Raw genomic sequence first — 24,955 nt, 5'->3', positions numbered from 1 at the left:
AGATTAATGTAATAGAATCTAGAAATACGATGTTATAGTAACTATAATTAATATATTTAAGAAATTAAGTAACAAAATGGAGAAACAGTAGTGAATTTAAAATTAATGAAAGGATCAAATGGAAATTCTAGAGCTGAAATCTACAACAAATGAAATTAATAACTGAACATATGGATTTACTGGTTGTTAGACACAGCTGAAGAGAGAATTAGTAAATATGAAGATAGTCCAGAAGAAAATATCCAGAAGGAAGTTCAAGGAGACAGTAGATGAAAAATAAAGACTTAGGAAAATTAACTATATGCTGGATGTAAATCGTCTCAACAAATTGCAAAATATTGAAGATACTGCTAAATGCAGCTCCTACAAGAAATTTATACCTTAAATATACATGTTAGAAAGGAACAAAGCCCCAAAATTAATTATCTAAGTATCTTTCTTAAGAAAATAGAAAAGGAACAACTTATTAAACCCCCAAAGTGTAGAAGGTAAAAAATAATGAAGAGCAGAAATCGATGAAATAGAAAACAAACATATGGTCATATAACTACTATCAAAACCAAGATACAGAATATTTTTATCACCCAACAAAGGGTGATAAAAATATTATCCCAGGCCGCTGCCAACCACTGATATGTTTTCTGTCCTTATACTTTTGCCTTTTCAATAATATACTTTAGATGGAATCATACATTTATATAGGTTTTTTTGAGTCCAGTTTCTTTCATTTAGCATAATTCATTTGATACTCATCCACACTGTTAACATGTATCAATTGTTTATTCCTTTTTATTACTTAGTAGATTGCATTTTATGAACCTATCTCAATTTATTTATCCATTCATCAGCTGAAAGACATTGGCTATTTGCAGTTTTTGCTGATTGAAAATTAAGCCACATACATAGTTTTTGTATAAATATAAGGTACATTTCTCTTGGATAAATACCTGGAGTGGGACTGCTGATAAATATTTAAATCAAGTTAAATATATTTAACTTGATTGCCAAACTACTTTCCAAAGTGACTGTCATATTTTGCATTCTCAGCAGCAATGTATCAGAATTCCAGCTTCTCTGTATCTTTACACGTTTCCCAGCCCTTGGTATTGTCAGGTGTCATTTTGTTTTGTTTTGTTTTGTTTTGTTTTGAAGCTATTTTAGTAGACATGTAGTGGTATCACATTATATCAATAATTTTTATTTGAAAGTACCTAATGACTAATGATGTTGACATATTTTCTTTTTTTTTTTGAATTTTTGAAATTTATTTTATTTATTTTTTTATACAGCAGGTTCTTATTAGTTATCCATTTTATACATATTAGTGTATATATGTCAATCCCAATCTCCCAAGTCATCACATCACCACCCATACATATTTTCATGTGCTTATTTTCTATCTAATTATTTTCTTTGCTAAAGTGTCATTCAGATCAATTGCCCATTTTTTTAGTGGGCAATTTTTTTCTTATTATTGAGATTTGAGAGTATTTTGGATATTCCAGATATAAGTCCTTTATCAGATATGCATTCTGCAAATTGTTTTCTCCTACTCAATTGCTCTTCTTTTCATTTTCTAAACAGTTTCTTTTTAAAAGCAGATTTTAATTTTCATAATGTCCAATTTATCAGTATTTTATTTTATGGTTTGCACTTCTTGTGACAGATCTAAGTAACTATCGCGTGATGCAAGATCATAAGATTTTCTGTGTTTTCTTTTAGAAGATTTATAGTTTAGGTTTTGTGTTTAGGTCTGTGATTATTTTGAGTTTTTTTTTATATGTTGTGAAGTTTGGGTCCAGGTTTACGATTTTTTTTAATTTTTTGCATGTGGATACCCAACTAGTCTAGCAGACGTATTGAAAAGTGTATCTTTTCTCCATTGAATTAATGTAACGTCTTATTGAAAATTAATTTACCTTGAAGATACACTGTTTAATTACTATAATTTCATAGTAAGCTGTGAAGACAGGTGTTGTAAATCCTTCAGCTATTTTAATAAATACCATTTTTGCTCTTCTAGTTCTTTTGCTTCACCATGTAAATTTTAGAATGAATTTGTCAGTTTGTGCAAAAAAAGTTCTGCTGGAATGCTGGGTGAGATTGCACTGAATCTGTAAATCAATTTGGGAAAAATTAACATTCTACTGACATTAAATATACCAATTCATGAATACAACATATTTCTCCATTTATTTAAGCTTTACTTCATGTTTCTACTCAGTACTTTGAAGGTTTCCTCATATAAATCTTGTACATATATTCTTAGATTTATGCCTAAGTATTTCATCTTTTGCTGCTATTGTAAATATATTGCTGTTTTAATTTCAGTTTCCAGTGGTTAATTGCTAGAATATAGAAATACAATGATTGTGTGTCTTGACTTCATACTCTGTGACCTTGCTGAACTTATTTACTAGCTTTTTTGTAGTTTTTTGGAGATCTTCTATGTAGATGATCATGTTGTCTGCAAACAGAGAGTTTTATTTCTATATGCCTCTGACATTATCTCTTTTTCTTGCCTGTTTACAATCTTTAGGAACTCCAGTACAGTGTTTAATAGGAATAGTGAGAGTAAATACCATTACCTTGATCCTTATCTTAGTATGATGTTAGCTGTAGGTTTTTGCAGATTCTCTTTATAAGGTTAAGGAAGTTCCCTTGTTCCCTTTAATTTCCTAGTTTTGGGACATTTGTTTTTGGTTTTGATTTGTTTTGTTTTCTTTTTAGCATGAACAAATCTTGAAGTTCGTCAGATACGTTCTCTGCATCTATTGAGATGATAAAAATTTTCTCCTTAGTCTGTAAATATGGTGAATCACATTGATTCATTTTTGAATGTTGAACCTATGCCGCATTTCTGGGATAAGTCTCTTGGTCATGATGTATCATCCTTTGTATATATTTAAGGATTGAATTTGTCATTTTTTGTTGAGGACTTCTGCATCAATTTTATGAGAGATAATGCTCTTTAGTTTACTTTTTGTATAATGTATTTTTTAACACCTTTATTGGAGTATAATTGCTTTACAATGCTGTGTTCGTTTCTGCTTTATAACAAAGTGAATCAGCTATACATATACATATATCCCCATATCTCCTCCCTCTTGCATCTCCCTCCCACCCTCCCTATCCCACCCCTCTATGTGGACACAAAGCACCAAGCTGATCTCCCTGTGCTATGTGGCTGCTTCCCACTAGCTATCTATTTTACATTTGGTAGTGTATACATGTCCATGCCACTCTCTCACTTCATCCCATCTTACCCTTCCCCCTCCCCGTCCTCAAGTCCATTCTCTAGTAGGTCTGCATCATTATTCCTGTCCTGCCCCTAGGTTCATCAGAACCATTTTTTCTTTTTTTCTTTTTTAGATTCCATATATATGTGTTAGCATACGGTATTTGTTTTTCTCTTTCTGACTGACTTCACTCTGTATGACAGACACTAGTTCCATCCATCTCACTACAAATAACTCAGTTTCGTTTCACTTTATGGTGGAGTAATAGTCCATTGTATATATATATATATATATATGCCACATCTTCTTTATCCATTCATCTGTTGATGGACACTTACGTTGCTTCCATGCCCTGGCTATTGTAAATAGAGCTGCAATGAACATTGTGGTACATGACTCTTTTTGAATTATGATATTCTCAGGGTATATGCCCAGTAGTGGGATTGCTGGGTTGTATGGTAGTTCTATTTTTAGTTTTTTAAGGAACCTCCATACTGTTCTCCATAGTGGCTGTATCAATTTACATTTCGACCAACAGTACAAGAGGGTTCCCTTTTCTCCACACCCTCTTCAGCATTTATTGTTTGTAGATTTTTTGATGATGGCCATTCTGACTGGTGTGAGGGGATACCTCATTGTAGTTTTGATTCGCATTTCTCTAATGATTAGTGATGTTGAGCATTCTTTCATGTGTTTGTTGATAATCTGTATATTGTCTTTGGAGAAATGTCTGCTTAGGTCCTCTGCCCTTTTTTGCATTCGGTTGTTTGTTTTTTTGATATTGAGCTGCATGAGCTGCTTGTAAATTTTAGAAATTAATCCTTTGTCAGTTGCTTCATTGGCAAATATTTTCTCCCATTCTGAGGGTTGTCTTTCGTCTTGTTTATGGTTTCCTTTGCTGTGCAAAAGCTTTTAAGTTTCAATAGGTCCCATTTGTTTATTTTTGTTTTTATTTCATTTCTCTAGGAGGTGGGTCAAAAAGAATCTTGCTGTGATTTATGTCATAGAGTGTCTGCCTAGGTTTTCCTCTAAGAGTTTTATAATGTCTGGCCTTACATTTAGGTCTTTAATCCATTTTGAGTTTATTATTGTGTATGGTGTTAGGGAATGTTCTAATTTCATTCTTTTACATGTAGCTGTCCAGTTTTCCCACCACCACTTATTGAACAGGCTGTCTTTTCTCCATTGTATATTCTTGCCTCCTTCATCAAGGATAAGGTGACCATATGTGCATGGGTTTATCTCTGTGCTTTCTATACTGATCCACTGATCTATATATCTGTTTTTGTGCCAGTCCCATACTGTCTTGATTACTGTAGCTTTGTACTATAGTCTGAAGTCCAGGAGCCTGATTCCTTCAGCTCCATTTTTCTTTCTCAAGATTGCTTTGACTATTCGGGGTCTTTTGTGTTTCCATATGAATTGTGAAATTTTTTGTTCTAGTTCTGTGAAAAATGCCATTGGTAGTTTGATAGGGATTGCATTGACTCTGTGGATTGCTTTGGGTAGTATAGTCTTTTTCACAATGTTGATTCTTCCAATCCAAGAACATGCTATATCTCTTCATCTGTTTATCATCTTTAATTTCTTTCATCAGTGTCTAATAGTTTTCTGCATACAGGTCTTTTGTCTCCTTAGGTAAGTTTATTCCTAGGTTTTTTATTCTTTTTGTTGCAATGGTAAATGGGAGTGTTTCTTTAATTTCTCTTTCAGATTTTTCATCATTAGTGTATAGGACTGCAAGAGATTTCTGTGCATTAATTTGTCTCCTGCTACTTTACCAAATTCATTGATTAGCTCTAGTAGTTTTCTGGTGACATCTTTAGGATTCTCTATGTATAGTATCATGTCATTTGCAAACAGAGACAGCTTTACTTCTTCCTTTCCGATTTGGATTCCTTTTATTGCTTTTTCTTCTCTGATTAATGTGGCTAAAGCTTCCAAAACTATGTTGAGTAATAGTGGTGAGAGTGGGCAACCTTGTCTTCTTCCTGATCTGAGTGGAAATGGTTTCAGTTTTTCACCATTGAGAACGATGTTGGCTGTGGGTTTGTCATATATGGCCTTTATTATGTTGAGGGAAGTTCCCTCTATGCCTCCTTTCTGGAGGGTTTTTATCATAAATTGGTGTTGAATTGTGTCAAAAGCTTTTTCTGCATCTATTGAGATGATCATATGGTTTTTCTCCTTCAGTTTGTTAATAGGCTGTATCACATTGATTGATTTGCGTATATTGAAGAATCCTTGCAACCCTGGGATAAACCCCACTTGATCATGATGTATGATCCTTTTAATGTGCCGTTGGATTCTGTTTGCTAATATTTTGTTGAGGATTTTTGCATCTATGTTCATCACTGATATTGGCCTGTAGTTTTCTTTCTTTGTGACATCTTTGTGTGGTTTTCTTATCAGGGTGATGGTGGCCTCGTAGAATGAGTTGGGGAGTGTTCCTCCCTCTACTATATTTTGGAAGAGTTTGAGAAGGATACGTGTTAGCTCTTCTCTAAATGATAGAATTTGCCTGGGAAGACATCTGGTCCTGGGCTTTTGTTTGTTGGAAGATTTTTAATCACAGTCTCAATTTCAGTGCTTGCGATTGGTCTGTTTATATTTTCTGTTTCTTCCTGATTCAGTCTCAGAAGATTGTGCTTTTCTAAGAATTTGTCCTTTTCTTCCAGGTTGTTCATTTTATTGGCATATTGTTGTTTGTAGTAATCTCTCATGATCCTTTGTGTTTCTGCAGTGTCAGTTGTTACTTCTTTTTCATTTCTAATTCTAATGATTTGAGTCTTCTCCCTTTTTTTCTTGATGAGTCTGGCTAATGGTTTGTCCATTTTGTTTATCTTCTCAAAGAACCAGCTTTTAGTTTTTTTTTTATATTTGGCGTTGTTTCCTTCGTTTCCTTTTCATTTATTTCTGATCTGATCTTTATGGCTTCTTTCCTTCTGCTTACTTTGGGGGATTTTTGTTCTTCTTTCTCTAATCGCTTTAGGTGTAAGGTAAGGTTGTTCATTTGACATGTTTCTTGTTTCTTGAGGTAGGATTCTATTGCTATAAAGTTCCCTCTTACAACTGCTTTTGCTGCATCCCATAAGTTTTGGGTCATTGTGTTTTCATTGTCATTTGTGTCTAGGTATTTTTTGATTTCCTCTTTGATTTCTTCAGTGATCTCTTGGTTATTAATTAGTATATTGTTTAGCCCCCATGTGTTTGTAATTTTTACAGATTTTTTCCCTGCAGTAGGTATCTAGTCTCATAGTGTTGTGGTCGGAAAGGATACGTGATAGAATTTCACTTTTCTTAAATTTACCAAGACTTGATTTGTGACCCAAGATATGATCTATCCTGGAGAATGTTCCATGAGCACTTGAGAAGAAAGTGTATTCTCTTGTTTTTGGATGGAATGTCCTATAAATATCAATTAAGTCCATCTTGTTTAATGTACCATTTAAAGCTTGTGTTTCCTTTTTTATTTTCATTTTGGATGATCTGTCCATTGGTGATAGTGGGGTCTTCAAGTCCCCTACTATGATTTTGTTACTGCCAATTTCCCCTTTTATGGCTGTCAGCATTTGCCTTATGTGTTGAGGTCTTCCTATTTTGGGTGCATAAATATTTACAATTGTTATATCTTCTTCTTGGATCGATCCCTAGATCATTATGTAGTGTCCTTCTTTGTCTCTTGTAATAGTCTTTATTTTAAATTCTATTTTGTCTGATATGAGAATTGCTACTCCAGCTTTCTTTTGATTTCCATTTGCATGGAATATCTTTTTCCATCCCCTCACTTTCAGTCTGTATGTTTCCCTAGGTCTGAAGTGGGTCTCTTGTAGACAGCATATATACGGGTCTTGTTTTTGTATCCATTCAGCCAGTCTATATCTTTTGGTTGGAGCATTTAATCCATTTACATTTAAGATAATTATTGATATGTATGTTCCTATTACCATTTTCTTAATTGTTTGGGGTTTGTTATTGTAAGTCTTTTTCTTCTCTTGTGGTTCCTGCCTAGAGAAGTTTCTTTAGCATTTGTTGTAAAGCTGGTTTGGTGGTGCTGAATTCTCTTAGCTTTTCCTTGTCTGTAAAGGTTTTAATTTCTCCTTAAAACCTGAATGAAATCCTTGCTGGGTAGAGTAATCTTGGTTGTAGGTTTTTCCCTTTCATCACTTTAAATATGTCCTGCCACTCCCTTTTGGCTTGCAGAGTTTCTGCTAAAAGGTCAGCTGTTAACCTTATGGGGATTCCCTTGTATGTTATTTTTTGTTTTTCCCTCGCTGCTTTTAATATTTTTTCTTTGAATTTAATTTTTGATAGTTTGATTAATATATGTCTTGGCGTGTTTTTCCTTGGATTTATCCTGTATGGGACTCTCTGCGCTTCCTCGACTTGATTTACTATTTCCTTTCCCATATTAGGGAAGTTTTCAACTATAATCTCTTGAAATATTTTCTCAGTGCCTTTCTTTTACTCTTCTTCTTCTGGGACCCCTATAATTAGAATGTTGGTGTGTTTAATGTGTCCCAGTGGTCTCTGAGACTGTCCTCAATTCTTTTCATTCTTTTTTTTCTTTATTCAGCTCTGCAGTAATTATTTCCACTATTTTATCTTCCAGGTCACTTATCCATTCTTCTGCCTCAGTTATTCTGCTATTGATTCCTTCTAGAGAATTTTTAATTTCATTTATTGTGTTGTTCATCACTGTTTGTTTGCTCTTTGATTATTCTAGGTCCTTGTTAAACGTTTCTTGTATTTTCTCTATTCTTTTTCCAAGATTTTGGAACATCTTTACTATCATTACTCTGAATTCTTTTTCAGGTAGACTGCCTATTTTCTCTTCATTTTTTTGGTGGTGGGTTTTTACCTTGCTCCTTCATCTGCTGTGTGTTTCTCTGTCTTCTCATTCTGCTTCACTTACTGTTTTGGGGGTCTTCTTTTCGCAGGCTGCAGGTTCGTAGTTCCCGTTGTTTTTGGTTTGTGCCCCTAGTGGCTAAGGTTGGTTCAGTGGGTTGTGTAGGCTTCCTGGTGGAGGGGACTTGTGCCTGTGTTCTGGTGGACGAGGCTGGATCTTGTCTTTCTGGTGGGCAGGACCACGTCCAGTGGTGTGTTTTGGGGTGTGTGGGGCCTTATTATGATTTTAGGCAGCCTGTCTGCTAATGGGTGGGGTTGTGTTCCTGTCTTGCTGGTTGTTTGGCATAGGGTGTCCAGCACTGTAGCTTGCTGGTTGTTGAGTGGAGCTGTGTCTTCGCGTTGAGATGGAGATCTCTGGGAGAGCTTTCGCCATTTGATATTACACGGAGCCGGGAGGTCTCTGGTGGACCAGTGTCCTGAACTTGGCTCTCTCTCCTCAGAGGCAGAGGCCTGACACCTGGCCGGTGCACCAAGACCCTGTCTGCCACACGTCTCAGAAGAAAAGGGAGAAAAAAAAAAAGAAAGAAATTATGAAAAGTAATAGAATAATATAAAATAAAGTTATTGATATAAAAAATAAATTATTAAAAATTTAAAAATTCAAAAGTAATAAAAAAAGAAAAAATAAATAAAGAATGAAAGAAAGAAGTGAGCATCCAGACCAAAAAACAAATCCACCAATGATAAGAAGTGCTAAAAACTATACTAAAAGAAAAAAAAAAAAAAAAGGACAGACTGAGCCCTAGGACAAATGGTAAAAACAAAGCTATGCAGACAAAATCATACAAAGAAGCATACACATACACACTCACTAAGAGAAAAAGGAAAAATATATATATACCGTTGCTCCCAAATTCTACCGCTTCAATTTTGGGATGATTCATTATCTATTCAGGTATTCCACAGATACAGGGTACATCAAGTTGATTGTGGAGATTTAATCCGCTGCTCCTTAGGCTGCTGGGAGAGATTTCCCTTTCTCTTCTTTGTTCGCTCAGCTCCTGGGCTTCAGCTTTGGATTTGGCTCCGCCTCTGCATGTAGGTGGCCTGAGGGCGTCTGTTCTTCGCTCACACAGGACGAGGTTAAAGGAGCAGCTGATTCGGGGGCTCTGGCTCACTCAGGCCGAGGGGAGGGAGGGGTACGGATGTGGGGCGAGCCTGCGGTGGCAGGTGGTGGCAGACGCCGGTGTGACGTTGCACCAGCCTGAGGCGCACCCACAGTGCGTTCTCCCAGGAAGTTGTCCCTGGATCACGGGACCCTGGCAGTGGCGGGCTGCACAGGCTCCTGGGAGGGGAGGTGTGGAGAGTGACCTGTGCTTGCACACAGGCTTCTTGGCGGCTGCAGCAGCAGCCTTAGCATCTCATGCCCGTCTCTGGGGTCTGCGCTGATAGTTGCGGCTTGCGCCCGTATCTGGAGCTTGTTTAGGCGGTGCTCTGAATCCCCGATCCTCACGCGCCATGAAACAAAGAGGCAAGAAAAAGTCTCTTGCCTGTTCGGCAGCTCCAGACCTTTTCCCGGACTCCCTCCCGGCTAGCCGTGGCGCACTAGCCCCCTTCAGGCTGTGTTCATGCACCAACCCCAGTCCTCTCCCTGCGATCCGACCTCCAAAGCCCGAGCCTCAGCTCCCAGCCCCCGCCCGCCCCCGCGGGGGAGCAGACAAGCCGCTTGGGCTGGTGAGTGCTGGTCGGCACCGATCCTCTGTGCGGGAATCTCTCCGCTTTGCCCTCCGCACCCCTGTTGCTGCGCTCTCCTCCATGGCTCCGAATCTTCCCCGCTCTGCCACCCGCAGTCTCTGCCTGCGAAGGGCCTTCCTAGTGTTTGGAAACCTTTCCTCCTTCACAGCTCCCTCCCAGAGGTGCAGGTCCCATCCCTATTCTTTTGTCTCTGTTTTTTGTTTTTTTCTTTTGCCCTACCCAGGTATGTGGGAAGTTTCTTTCCTTTTGGGAGGTCTGAGGTCCTCTGCCAGCGTTCAGTAGGTGTTCTATAGGAGCTGTTCCACATGTAGATGTATTTCTGACGTATTTGTTGGGGGGGAAGGTGATCTCTATGTCTTATTCTTCCGCCATCTTGAAGGTCTCCCAATGTCTTTGTTTTTTATATCAGGGCACCATAAACTGAATTAATACATTCTTTATTCTGGATTCAAAAAATTAAAATATTAGATTTCCTCATTTTATAAGCTTAAATCACTGTAATTATATCACTTACAATTTTGTTGCTGTGTATCTATTACATAAAAATTAATATACTACATATATGGGATATTCGTAGCTATCCACAAATGAAACATTACTTGCCAAAGGTTATTTTTATATAAAGGGGGTAAAATTTATTGTTGAAAACTAATTTTGTATATATCTAGGTTATATTTATTTTTTGATCATAGGAAGTGTTCTGTTTTAATACTTAATAATAATGCATCCGCATTTAAGTTTTAAAGTATCAGTTGACATTATTAGGTAAATTGATGATAGATGGAAATTTGTAAGGGACATTTGATGAAACACGCTGTGCTTTGGTGAAATATTATGCAGGATATGTGGTCTTTTCTTTGTTGAGGTTATACTGAGGTCATATTTACTTAAGTAACCCTTTCTATCCCATTCAGGGTTATATTACTCTTTTCTCTTTTTTTGATTTGGACTCAAAGATATAAATGAATGTGAAGTCCTTATTGAATTTGTTACAATATTGCTTCTGTTTTATGTTTTGATTTTTCGGCTGTGAGGTATGTGGGATCTTAGTTCCTCGACCAGGGATTGAACCCGCACCCCCTGCATAGGAAGACAAAGTCTTAACTTTCAATAAAGACTTAAAAAAAAAAATGGTCCACATCAAAAAAATCTTTAAAAAAAAAAAAAAAATGAATGTGAGAGTTATTCTTGTTACTTTACATGTATATGTATATATATATTTTTTCTTAATATGTTAGCTTGTATATATGTATATAAACATTTATATGCATGCACTTTATAAATAATATATTCAATGCATAAAATATATAATATATATTTGTTAGAACAGAAAATACTTTCAGTCTTGCATGTTGGCATGGGTTGAGTGTTTACAGTGAAATGAAATGAATGAAATTATTTTCACTGGGCTTACATGAGATTGAAAACACATACAAACAGAATACATATCCAGCAGCAGTAGGAATCTTGTCTTTGGCTTAAGCTTGTTTGATCTAAAATACACAGCCTGCCTGGTAGTTCTGGAGTCCTGATTAGTGGGTCCACCATGGGCCATTTTACCAGAGGAATGAGGAATCTTTCTTGAAATAATTTGCTTTAAGCAAATAGAGAAGGGAAGCACTCAAGTTTGCTTCGAGAAAAATGGCTGACAGATGAATGCGAGGTGTGGGTTTTGCTGTTATATGGCATCTGCTCCTCAGATTCCTCTGGCCTATCCTCAAGTTGAGACATATGAAGACGAAGTGTTTGATAAAACTAAAGGAACTCTTTAGACACAAACAAACACACAGCATAAGACATCCATCAGGAGCCCTGGGCACCATTACATTGGCACTGATGTAATGAAGTCTATTTTCCTTTCACCCAATAATTGTCTTTATCGCCACACTCTGTTGTTTAGCTTTTTTTCCCTACCCCTGAAAATTTATAAAGAGAAATCTCATAAGTAAAAGTATTTATAAACTATGTAATAATTACTGTGGTGTCTATGTAATGTGAAGTGTTTTGTGTTTTCAGGCACATTTTTCTTTTTGATCTACTAATATATGTGTTTGGCTTTAGGTTCCCTCAAGAACTGAACATGGGAAAAATAAGTGCTGAAATTATGTGGACCATTTTTGCTCAGGATATGAAAGAGGCACTAGAAGGTAATTACAAATATTTAAACTTATTAAGAGTATATGTTTTAGTTAAATTCTGATTTTGTGTTCTTGATTTTAAGTGTAAGGAACTGTTGCATCAAAACATCGATCACTGTGATCAGTTTAGTTCTAAAACTTATTTCCACATTGTGGAAAGATAAAGATCTCAAAGTATTTAAAAGCCCTGAAGAAATGCATTTTAAATCAAATGGTCTAAGTTGCAGGATAATAGTGAGTATTTCATTTGTAGGACAAAGTTTAGATGCAGGAATACTTTATGGCATAAATACTTATGGCATAAATCAGGAATACTTTATGGCATAAATACTTATGGCATAAATCAGACCATATTGAGAGGGTAGATGAGTAATATTAGTTCAGATATTTGTCTACCTAGACTTAGAAATGGTATCCAATGGCTGGGCAGGTTAAAATATGGCCAAAGCTGGTGCAAAGACAATGGCAGGGCTCTTCACCAGAAGCTCCACTTTCAATATACTCAAATCATAGAATGTAAAGCATGGGAAATGCAGCTCTCAGTTGAAAAACTATAAATTTCTTTGAGCACTCCCCTTGTGTTTAGAGTTGGAGGTAGTATTTTTAACCAGCCTAGGGTTCCTGCTCTCTAGGAATTTAAAATCTAGTAGAAAGTTTTCTTTGCACTTATTCACTACGTCTTAAGCCCCTAGATGCGAAATGCCCAATCTGCACTCAGTATGGAAGATACAACAATGAACAGGACAGCTATGGTCCCTGCCCTCAACAAGATTATGCAGGACAGCTGCAAATATGTAGACCCTCTCAACGTGGGGGTGGTCAGTGCTAAAGATGATGGAATATCTGGAGGTGAAGCTCCTAAGTCAGACTTAGGACAAGGGGGCAAGGCAGGTTTTCTAGAGGAACTTCCTCTGAGGAAGTGTTATCTTGACAAAGACCTGAAGTATAAGTAGGAGTTCACTTTGGGAATAGATGAGCAAGAAGCATCTCTGTCTTGTCCTGGTCAAGGACAAAGCATTAACAAGTAGAGTGAACCCAGGGTTCATTTGAGAAGAGAACTCAGCTGGTCCTGTGAGCAAGAGGTAGCAGGAAATGAGGCTGGAGAAGTTGGCAGGGACCAGCATGTGCTGCCTTGTGGGCCATGATGAGGAGTTTGACTCTCTGCTAAGAGAAACGACAGACCATAAAGGGATTTCAGGAGGGACATGTCCTGTTCAGATTGGCAGCTTAGAACAGGCATTGGGGCCGCAGGGTGGAAGATGACTGATAGAGTTTGCGCTCATTGTGCCACTGTTTTTTTCTTAGTGTTGCTAAAATGTAAGCTTGTTGCTAGGGCACACAGAGGAAACATACAGTGCTTTTCCTTATTTGAAAAAGAAGGTACACAATAGATTTTAATACCTGATTTTCTGGTAAAGTCTGTGTCTACCACCTAATTAGATAAATTAGGATTTATCCTTAAAATTATACCAGAACTTGCTCAGAGATGCAAACTCCTTATTCTGCAGTGAAGCGTTCCTTCTCCATTGTATTGATCAATCCTGCTTTCTGTACCTCTGCCTCCTACCAACCACATCCTTTTATACCACTCTGCTTCAGTTGTCTCTTTGGGATCCAAAATGTGTAAGTCAGACAGGAACCAGTTTCTTCAGATAGCATTTTACTCCCCTAGTCCTATCCCCGACACACCCCTACCCTCCTTGACTGCCTATCAGTCATCTCAAACTTTTTTAGGATCAATATAGAATTCTTAATCTCCCCTGTCAAAACCTGCTTCTTTCCCCCACATCTCCATTGCAATTACTGGCACCAGCATTCGACCAGTTACTTAAATCAAACACATAGGATTATCGTGGATTCCTTTACTTTCCTCAGCACACTTGAAGCTCATTCCTGCCTTCGGGCTTTTTCATCAGCTCGTTTACTGCCTGGATTTCTCTTCCCACCACTCTTTGCAAGCAGCCATGTAGGGCTCAGGAGGTAAAGTCACCTCCATGAATAACCTTATCTTAATCCTCTGCATAGCAACTAATTACTATCCTTTATTTACTTGTTTACCTGGGCTGGCTTCTTATCTGTCTTCCTTGCCACAGTGTAAATTTTTTGCCTGTGATTTTTATCAACACATCTATATTGCCTAGAACGAAGCCTAGAAAATAGAAACTACTTAATAACTATGTGTTGCATCAGTGAAGACTTTACCAGTTAATCCCAACTCAATGGAGTAGTAGAAAAAGCAGTAGAGACGTCTGTTTGTGATCCTTTTCTATGTGATCTTGGGAACATTTTAAGAGGTCAACACCTTCGTGTTTCGTTGTCCTCACCTGTAAAATGAAAAGTTCACACTGGGTCAGAGGGCTGGGCAATGGGCAAGGAGCCGCTCCTGCCCGTATTTCAGAGGAACTTGACTATTTGGGAACTTTCCACAGTGGCACTGCCCACCAGTGCACATTTCGTTTGGACAGGGCCTCTATCTTTATTTATATAATGTTTGTGCAACTATTGGATGTTTTATTTGATGTTACCTTTGCTTTAAAAAATAAGTAGTAATTTTAGACAACTAAGTATAATATTTATGTTAGGAAATGTAAATCTCAAAAAATATAATGTTTGTTTGAAACAACAATGAAATTAGAAATGCTACATGTAAAGCACCATAACTTTGGTTGGATGTTTATTGATTAGAGGTTAATAATTTTGGACAAAAGCAGTATCCCAAAATGCTGAGATTGTATTATTAAAAGTCAGGTCCAAGATCAAGGGTAAGTAATTCTTTTGTGACTAGCTTAGGTTTTCTGGAGACAAGAATCCTTTCCTTAACACAGATTTTTTTTATTTTTTTTAATTTATTATTTTATTTTTTTAATAGCAGCTGTACTGAGATATAATTCACATCCCATACAATTCACCTAAAGTGTCCAGTTCACTAGTTTGCACATTCACACCCATTTTTAGGAAGGCATGATGAGTATAGTAAGGAAGTAATTTAGATTGCAGTTCCTGGTTTATGTATCTTCTTCTACACCAGCTGAGAAGGCTTTTGTGTGTAAAGATTGTATTTGTCATTTCTGTATTCACTGAACCTTAATAGAAGCTTAGTATGTGTTAGTTTACTTGAATCAAATTACAAATGGGACAACCTTATACAAAGAGCCTCGCAGACAAAGCCAGATACTTATGTTCAAACTAAACATTTGTAGTATTGCTAGTTGGGAGGCAGCAAGAGATCTGAGTCTGGGAAAAACCCAGTTTCAGAAAGCTTTCTCACTTATGAGCTGCACCAGCTTGAGCAATTAATGTATAACGTCTCCAAACTTTAGTCTTCCTTTCAATAAAAAGGTGATAAGAGTTCACAGGTTGGTGTGAGGATTACATGATACCTCAAATATACTATACTTCGAAATCACGGTGCTAATGGGAGGAGAGCATTATTATTATATAAATGGAGAAAGATCTGTGAAAGTCTCAAAACAGTCTCCTTTAGGGATCATTTAAGGTTTAAAACTCCTAGGAGAGTGTTTACAAATCCATGTTCATTTGTTCCCTATCTCTCCCTCCTTCCCTTTCACCATTTCAATGTAATATATGGCTTCATACTCTGACATTTTAAAAAATGTGACATGAATCATAATTGTTAAAGAAAATGAGGACCAGGACTACCTTACAGAATAGAGGGCATATACTTAAAAACATTCTTCTGGCAGGCTCTTTTGCATGTGATAGTAATGTTCTTACTCTCCCTATTTGCCTTATAGAATGTTGTTAAAATTAATTGACTGTGGAGGACTGCTTCAGGCTATTGGCCTAGAAAGACTCTGTGTTGTTATATAATTTGGGCTACATAGTTTGTCTTATGATTAAAGCATCTGAGCCCAAGTTGTAAGTAACCTCTGATGAAGTCAGGTCAACAGAGAAGGGAGTTAGAATTTATGGACTTAAGGCTTTTTGATGCAGCTTTTTGCTTTACTTCATGAACTCATCAGCTGCTACGAAAAGAATAATTTAATTTAAAAATAAAATAACTTTTCCCCCAACTTTACTCAGTCTATATGAGCCATCTTATTTTGTTTTCATATTTGACAATAATCACCTTACAACTTTGATAAGCAGTATCAAACTTTGGTGATAACTTGCTGAATGAACCAGAATAAATTATTTTACAGATTTTACAAAAAAGATGTACTTTCTGTGGAAAAGGTAGTGTAGGAAGAAAAAAGTCTCTGATGAAATATTTCATTTTATAGTGAAATAGAGTTGGTTTTGCAGAATTTTTTCTAAAGCAGTTATTCTAAAGACTTTTATAGTCTTTAGCCTGGCTGGTAAAAATACAGGTTTTGCAGTAAGTTAGATCTATGTGTGAGTTCAGGCTCTGCTACTTTCCATTTACTTGTTAGCTATGATTTGGGACAGTTTATTAAAGTAAGTTTCAGTTTCCATATTTTAAAATTAGGGACAAAAATACCTACCTTACAAGGTTATTTTAAGGAGAAAGGAAGAGAGAGAGAGAGATACGGGGGCGAGGAGCGGATAGTTTCCTAGTGCATAATAAATACTCAAACATTAGCCATTATCACAATCTTGAGGATTATAATTTAGTAAACAAAAACTTGCAGATGATTTATAATACCACCCAAATGTCTAGATGCCTGTAAGTGACTGAAAGTTTTACTTGGCAATTGCAGTTGACTGAACACGTTTTATATGTCATCTTGGTATCCATAGAACTTGGTTGCCTGGCAATCAAGGCAGTCCTTTTCAGGGCCCTGATTGTGTAACATATGTGGGTGTCTTCAAAGTCTCTATTAAAAGCAAACCCTGCTAGGCCCCAAGATAGCAGCCAGTTGGTGGATTGGGTCCACAAGCATTCAGGTGGTTTCTAATTAATAATTCTGTAGAAGAGTGCTTGGGATTCTTTAAATACTGCTTCTTAAATTGGAATTTGTGGCTGGGCTTTAAGTTATATTCTGAAATTGCATCCACTTGTAAGGATGGATGGGATGGGAGAAGAGTATCTAAGGCATTTGCCAAATTCTCAGATGATTCTTTGAGTAGAAAAATAATTAAAAATCATTGAAAATAGATGAGTTAAAAATGGCTGTTTTACTTAATTAACTTAGGCAGAGATGGAATTAATTGTGATATGCAAAATACAGTCATCTTTCACCTGGCCTTATTTAAAGTCTCCCAGATCAGAGCTCCTCAAACTTTAATGTGCACAATAGTCCCCGGGAATCTTGTTGAAATGCAGATTCTGGTTGAGTAGACCTTTTTGGGGGCAGGGTAGGTGGTTCTCCCCATTTCTAACAAAATCTGAGATGATGTCCAGGCATCTGGTTAGTGCACCACACACTGAGTAGCAGCAAGGCTTTAACACTGGACATTCTATCTTTTTATCACCAATCTTTCTGGTCTGCTGCTTAGTTATCATGTTGGTCCTCATCAATAGGTGAAAATTGTTAGACTGCCTTTGTAATCTTTCTCTATCTCATCATCCTAATAAGCACAACTGTTGCCGTTAACTCTGCTCTCACCCTTTCCATGCACTATCTTCTCGTGATGTATGAATTTGAGTATTTGCATGTTGAATATCTTTAGAATATCTTACTCTCTTACATTTATTTTTGGAGGCCTTCTCTCAGAGAAGTATAATTTTTTTATTGCCCTTCACCCACATACAGGTCTCAGGCCACTCTGTGCATTTAAGAACATTGTCCTTGACCTTGTAGGCACAAAAACAATGAGAACACAAAGTCATGGTCACATCTCTCCTGGTCTCGCTGACCACTTTGGCTATACGGAAAGAACTGACCTATTGACCCATGAACTTCTCTAGCCTCCCTTAGAATATTCTTGTCCTTAACATCTTTCTGGTCTAGCTCATACCTGGTCTACCTCAAACTATTATTTGATACTTGTCACCTTTCTTGTCTTCCTATCAGTAATTTTCTGCTGATTTTTAAGTTTACTCTCACAAATCACTGGTTGTCAATTTATCTTGATCCTCATATTTTGGTAGAAAAGATTGGCTTCCAACTAATTTCTGCAATCAGTAAAACCTCCCTGGGAACAACTGATTTCTTTCGTCTCCTGTTTCCTCCTCTCAATCTTTCTTAACCTTATTGGAATGACAGAGATTAAAGCTATGCCTCTGTATTCTTCAAAGACTGTGCTTGGAGCCAAGGTTGGGAGCACTTTGTAAAGGGTCTCTCTGGCCTCCTTTTCATACAGTAGTGGTTCTCAACCTGTTTGGTGTCCTTCCCTGTTGCAACACTCCTCAGAGGTACAGAAATTCCCATAAATAACAGAGATGTTGGTATTTCTCAACCAAGGAGAGATGACAGGTGGCTTTCCCTCATCCTGTTGAGAATCTTCAATATTACTCTTGTCCGGAAACAACTGTTGAATGACTCAAAGAAATAATACAATACTTACTGATAAAATATTAGCTTTTAGTGGATAATGTCTTATACCTGAACAAATTCTATCCTATATTTCATATGACTAATAAGTCATTTTCCTGTTCTGAAAGCTTTTTTGCTAAGACTTAGGTACTTTGGCCATGGCTGCCAGAATGCCACAGAGACAGTTCAACACAACTTTAAGACACTTCTACATTCCTGATATTATAAAATAGCATCATAAACAGTACAGTTGCTTCAACTAAAAATTGGGAAATCATGGTTGACTTCTTCTCTTCTCTGCGTCCTATTAGCACATCTATACTGAAAGCTCTATATATGAAATTCTCTTCAGTAACTTTCCTTTTTATGATTCTTACTGCTGTTCTTGTTCAGACACATTATCTTTCCTGCTTCTACCTTCATTGATATGGTTCTTCCTTTGTAGACACCTCCTGGACCACTGGATAAGGTCCAAATTCCTTAGCCTAGCTTACACCATCTCCCTCCTCTCCTTTCTGTACCTGATTTCAGCCCTAGTGCTTAATAATTTCCTCCATACACATACTATATGCTCTACCTACATCCACCTGTTTAAAATTTCCCTGAAATCCTTATACAAGTTTATTCCCCAGGAGGTGTGAATGATGTCCCCCACCCCCGCCCAGGCTTTCTCCTACTTGCCATCCCCAGCAAAGACTCATGCATTCTTCAAAGTCCAATTCAAATGTTTCTTCTGTCAAGTTTTCCCTGAGCAATACCTACTTCTTCCCTATTCTCCCTTAATATTGACTACTTCCTATTGTACCATTTACGCTTGTGTTATACTTCACAGATATATCATCCACCATGCCCTGAGCTCTCATTCATCTTTGTATGAATCTTCCTACTCTCCCTTTCTCTGACCCTTAATAAAAAATGTTATGAATCAATGAATGCATACATGAATATAAGCCTATGTCTACAAACAGACAAAAGCAAAGATATACGTTCCATTCCCAAACTCAAATTTCCGGTCACAATTTGGCACAAATCACACAAACCAGTTACAATCACTCATATAAAGGAGAAATGTTTTCTAAGTATGTAGTCCCGATAATTATTTTTACCACATGTTGTGGTTGTAGCAGTTCTGGGAAGGTTTTAATAATCACAGATGTGGAAAAAAACAACACCTAAATACCTTTGATTTACCCACAGAAACAGTGTGTGTGTGTGTGTATGTGTGTGTGTTGCTCATGCATTTGTATGTGGTAAGAGAAGACGGTAGGATTATAATGCTTTGCTTCCTTAACAAATTGTGAAATACCTCTTCCAGTCACACTCTGTTCATCAGTCCCCACCTGCTTTTCTACAGCAACCCACTAATTTGTTTTGACATATCTTCACACAGAATTCCAAGTCTAGATTAATGGACAAAAAATGAAAACAAAACAAAAGTAAATGGTTACTAACTCTCAGTGTTCATTATTGCAAAAAGACCAGGTCTATTCATTTAAATTGCAGGTCACATGAGTCAAACCATGAACCGAAACATGACTTCTGGATTGATGTATCAGTTTATATGTGGCAGCTTATTTGAGGGATCCTGTGTTATATTTGCCCCACACCCCCAAATAAAAAAAAGAACAAAATGTATTTACTGGTACTTCTTAAGTTTTCCTGGTTCACTGGGCCAGTAGTTCTCAAAGTGTGGTTCCCAGACCAGCAAGCATCAGCATCACCTGGGAAGATATCAGAAATGCAAATTCTTGGGTCCCACCCCACACCTACTGTTTCAGATTGAGGCCCAGCAATCTGTTTTTGATTTTTTTTTTTTAAATAAGATCTCCAAGTGATTCTGATGCATGCTAAAATTTAAGAACTACTAATCTAGGGAATGTATAATCAACATAGTGCCTTCTTCCATTGTTGAGCTGAACACATGATTTTTTAAAAATTAGAATATAGTTGATTTACAATGTTGTGTTAGCTTCAAGTATACAGCAAAGTGATTCAGTTAAATGTATATATTCAGATTATTTTCCAATATAGGTTATTGCAAGACATTGAATATAGTTCCCTGTGCTATACAGTAGGTCCTTGTTTATCTATTTTATATATAGTAATGTGTATCTGCTAATCCCAACCTCCTAGTTTGTCCCTCCCCCTTCTCTTTCCCTTTTGGTATCCACAAGTTTGTTATCTATGTGAGTCTGTTTCTGTCTTGTGAGTAAGTTCATTTGCATCATTTTTTTAGATTCCACATATAAGTGATATCATATAATATTTGTCTTTGTCTGACTTACTTCACTTAGTATGATAATCTCTAGGTTCATCCATGTTGCTGCAAATGGAATTATTTCATTCTTTTTTATGGCTGAGTAATGTTCCATTGTGTGTGTGTGTGTGTGTGTGTATGTATACATATACATGTATATACATGTATATACATATACACTATCTTCTTTATCCATTTATCTGTTGATGGACACTTAGGTTGCTTCCATGTCTTGGCTATTGTAAATAGTGCTGCAATGAATACTGGAGTGCATGTATCTTTTCAAATTAGAGTTTTCATCTTTTCTGGGTATATGCCCAGTAGTGGGATTGCTGGGTTGTATGGTAGTTCTATTTTTAGTTTTTGAAGGAACCTCCGTACTGTTTTCCATAGTGGCTGCACCAATTTACATTCCCACCAACAGTGTTGGAGGGCTCCCTTTTCTCCACACCCTCTCCAGTATTTGTTATTTGTAGACTTTTTCATGGTGGCCATTCTGACCAGTGAATGCACAATGATTTTTGAAGATATATAAGTAAGTCAGAAAAATGTCCCTTATAATGAAAAGTTAAAGTGGAGGAATGGTATGGATGCATCAACTATGTAAGAACAAATTAGGAAAGAAAAACAAGTTCAAGGAGCAGACCCATTATCAATATCAATTTTTAAAAGTTTGTAAGTAAATAGAAAGAAAAGAAGAATTAAAATAATAATTTTTAAAAGGAGAAGAGAATTAAAAAGTAATTTTCAAGAAAATAAAGGGAGGAAGGGAATGGACTGGGCCAAGTCCATTAGCATGAAACTCAATGGGAGAAAAATGACAAGAAAGATATTGATGACTCAGCCAAGTAGGCATACAATTCTTAGGTTAAGAAAAGTCCATGGTGTATTCAGTAACTTAGAGGAAAGTGACCCTTCATTAGAAAAGAATGAAAAAGTTGCTTATTTTGTTTTATCTCCTTTTCAAAGGAAAAACAGAAGCTCATACACCATTCATGTCAAGTAATTTTTCATTTTTTTGTCTTGGAGTCAAATTACAACAAAGGCAAATAAATTTCCTCTAATGTTTACATCTTTCTTTAAATCTTTATTATTTTGAATAGAGCAAAACTCAATGTATTTTGAAACATTTAATGCTTTTTTTGAACCATAATGCTGTAAAAGCTAAATGTTATAGAAAGGAGATAACTAGCTTTGCCATCTATTTATGTTTTATTTTTCTTTTCAGTGTGACTTTAACTGGGGATGTTGGTAAGGCTTTGCATAACAGTATTTTCCACAGTTAACTGTCCAGCATGCTTCATATATATTTTACAGAAAATTTTTATTAAGTAGCATAGGTGGTTCTTACTAGTGACATTCTCAATTATATGAAGTTTTGACCTCTTTGAGGGAAGGGACCACATTGACCATATTCAGTCCTTAACAGATGCCTGGCACATGTAGGGGCTCAATAAATAATCATTCAATGAAAATCCAAGGTGCATTAAAACAGTGTGTATATGAATGTGTGTGTAGGTTACCTACATGATTCAGAGTGACTTTCATCTATATTAGAGCCCAGGAATGCACATTGTTAAAACTTTCTATATATTTCTAGTACATTCTATATTAAAGTACATTATTCATCACTCGAATTGTCCATATTGATATTTGGGCAACAGCATATTAAAGCTTCAGTTCAACAAGATGTCTTTCATCACATAAGCCTTTGAGATTCAATCCTTAGCCAAAGGCTTCCCAACATATGACAAACTATTTCACATTAGCAAGCACAGCATACAAAACATATGGTAAAATTCTACTTCTATGAGTTAGAGACAAATTTTAGCCATCAAACAGATGTCACAGGCTGGTTAATAAAAATTAGCTGTCAAATTATATAATCTAAAGTCTAAAACCTTTAAATGCCAACCCCCCTGGAATTTAATAGGGAAATAGAAATCAGTGAAAGTAAATGTTAAAAAGCCAGGGCAAGACCAAGGTAGACAGATGGGTTCAGCCCCGCCTTCCTCCACTTGTCTTATGTTTTCCTCTTACTCCCCACCAGTCCCTCACCCCTTCTTTATTATCCTCTCGAACACCTGGTGCACTCAGGATTTTCCAGCAGATTGAACACACTGAGGTGTTTGGGACATCTTGCTTAGCCCTTCCAAAAGACCTGAAATCAGAATAAGGAGAAAAAGCATTAAAATTAAAAACTGGGAGGGGTGGGGATGGCAAACTAAATCCTGCTTACCCTGGTGAGCTGGAAGTGGGCACACACTTAAAAGGAAATAAAATGGAAACTAGATATGAAGCTTATTTGACTCTGCTTTTCACCTTCTAAACATGTTATTTCTCAGACAGTTAGGGCTTTCTTGCCTCGTTTCATCTTTACTCTAAAGGAAAGCATCAGTGTTCATTCAAATGACCTCAACTGGGGAGCCCCGAGCCCTGCTCACACTTAGAGTAAATGCATTTCGCAGTTGCTTCCTCTCTGACAATTCCTCTTCCCTGCCCCCCATGATTAAGTTGAAACTACTTGTTTTGAATTTCTGGAATAGACAGAGAGGATGAGCTGTGTGTATAATGAATCTAGAACATGCTGACTACAACATTTGGCTTCTAGATAACAGGAAAGAAAAAAATAAGTGTTCAGGAGTGTTTGTAATGCTGTCATTAATCTCACCCTGTAATCACCTACCAACTCGCCTTATAATTGATTTTGGTAAAAATTAATTAAAATGTGCTGATCTGAGTACTATATTGTGTTCCCTGGATAGAAGTGAGCATATCAGAGTAGGATGTAATTAACTGGTCAACCACTTTTTCTGGGTCCCCACATCTCCAACTCAGAAGGTAATCACACAGCAAGAACAGGTCTAAGTTAATGTAGGCTATGGGTGTGATCTCTCTGTCTGCATATGCACATATTTTGGTCAGACACACCCCATGTATATTCTCAGGTTCAGTGCCACAGTTTTTATGTCTGTCTCCCCACGGTGGTGAACTTCAGCAAAATCTCAGGTAAATGGAAATTATTTTCCAAAAGCCAAATAACCTGGTTTATTAGAACCGTGTGATGGAGCATCACCTATTCAGCTATTTCAAATTGTTATATGACCAGTATATAAATAGCACTTAAAGGTCTTCATGGTCATTTTCTCTCAGCCCAAACTCAGTCTTAACCAGGAAAAATCTACTCGTTTCTCACATTATTCTTTGGTTTATTTGGTTTTGAAATAAAGAACAGTAGTGGACACCAACAATTCAGGGGGGTTTAGATTGGCAACCTTGCCATCTTTGCTCCTAAGAAACGTTGAGCTTTCTTGCATTTTTCTTTTAAGATAGTATTAGACTTTGTCGACTCAATTCAGGGTCCTGCATAGCTGACCCCTAACTGTTGAGCTTGGTACAGCTCAAGAATCTTGTTACTTTTTTTCTCTCTGGATGTGAGGCCTCAGGAAAACACAAAGCAGGAGACTGGGTTCTCTTTCTCTCCCCCGTAGAGTATGCCTATTTTACTAGCTAACCATTTCCTTGTATCTTACATGGGCTTAAAGGGTTAGGAAAAATAAAATGAGCAGATCACCTGCAGTGGCACCAAAATAGCCAAAGGGAAACTCTCAGCTCAGGCATCTAAAAAATAAAAGTTTAAGTTTAGTTCATCAGTTATGTATCAGTGTGTAACAAATTATCCCAAAACTTTGTGAATTAAAACATAAATCAGTAATGTAGTATCTCTCATGGTTTCTGCAGAATAGGAGGTTTGGGGTTGGGGTCTCTTGTGAGGTTACAGTTAAGATAGGAACCAGGGCTGCAGTTGCTGAAAGCTTGATGGGCTGGAAGAGTCACTTCCCACGTGGCTCTCCCACGTAGCTCACTCACATGGCTGTCAAGCCACTAAGGGCTGTTGGTGGGAGGCCTCAGTTCTTTGTGGCCCTCTCCACAAACTGCTTGACTGTTCTCTCTGTGTGACAGCTAGCTTCTCCCAGAGTGAACAACGCAAGACACAGGGTGGGAAACCTGCAATGTCTTTTCCAACCTAGCCTGGGAAGTTAGACTTTGTCCCTTCTGTGATATCTTATTAATCACACAGTTCAGCTACATTCAGTGTAGGAGGGAGCACACAAGGACATGAACTACAGGAGGCAAGGGTCGCTGGTGTCATTTCAAAGGTTAGTTTGCTCACACAGTTAGTATTTACCTCTCTGATCATTTCTTTATAATGTTAGTATTTTCTTATATTAGGACAGGCTTTTATTGTTTGCGTTGATTTTAAACAAAAGAAATAGCTTGGATAAAACCAATTTTCTTCCTTCTGCTGCTTTGCCT

At 37.0% G+C, this 24,955-nt stretch overlaps 1 protein-coding gene across 1 annotated transcript in view; it reads left to right on the top strand.

Annotated features, from left to right (window-relative positions):
• The window catches only part of UNC13C (unc-13 homolog C), a 591,483-nt gene that overhangs the window by 388,309 nt on the left and 178,219 nt on the right, over positions 1–24,955 (top strand). Inside the window, 1 exon segment of the mRNA XM_036844585.1 lies at positions 11,904–11,989. Within this exon segment, the coding sequence (XP_036700480.1) occupies positions 11,904–11,989 (86 nt within the window).

Source organism: Balaenoptera musculus, chromosome 2 (genome assembly GCF_009873245.2).
Source record: "Balaenoptera musculus isolate JJ_BM4_2016_0621 chromosome 2, mBalMus1.pri.v3, whole genome shotgun sequence".
In the NCBI taxonomy this organism is placed as follows: domain Eukaryota; kingdom Metazoa; phylum Chordata; class Mammalia; order Artiodactyla; family Balaenopteridae; genus Balaenoptera; species Balaenoptera musculus.
Note: the sequence above shows the minus strand (reverse complement) of the source record. Positions and strands in the feature narration are given on the sequence as shown.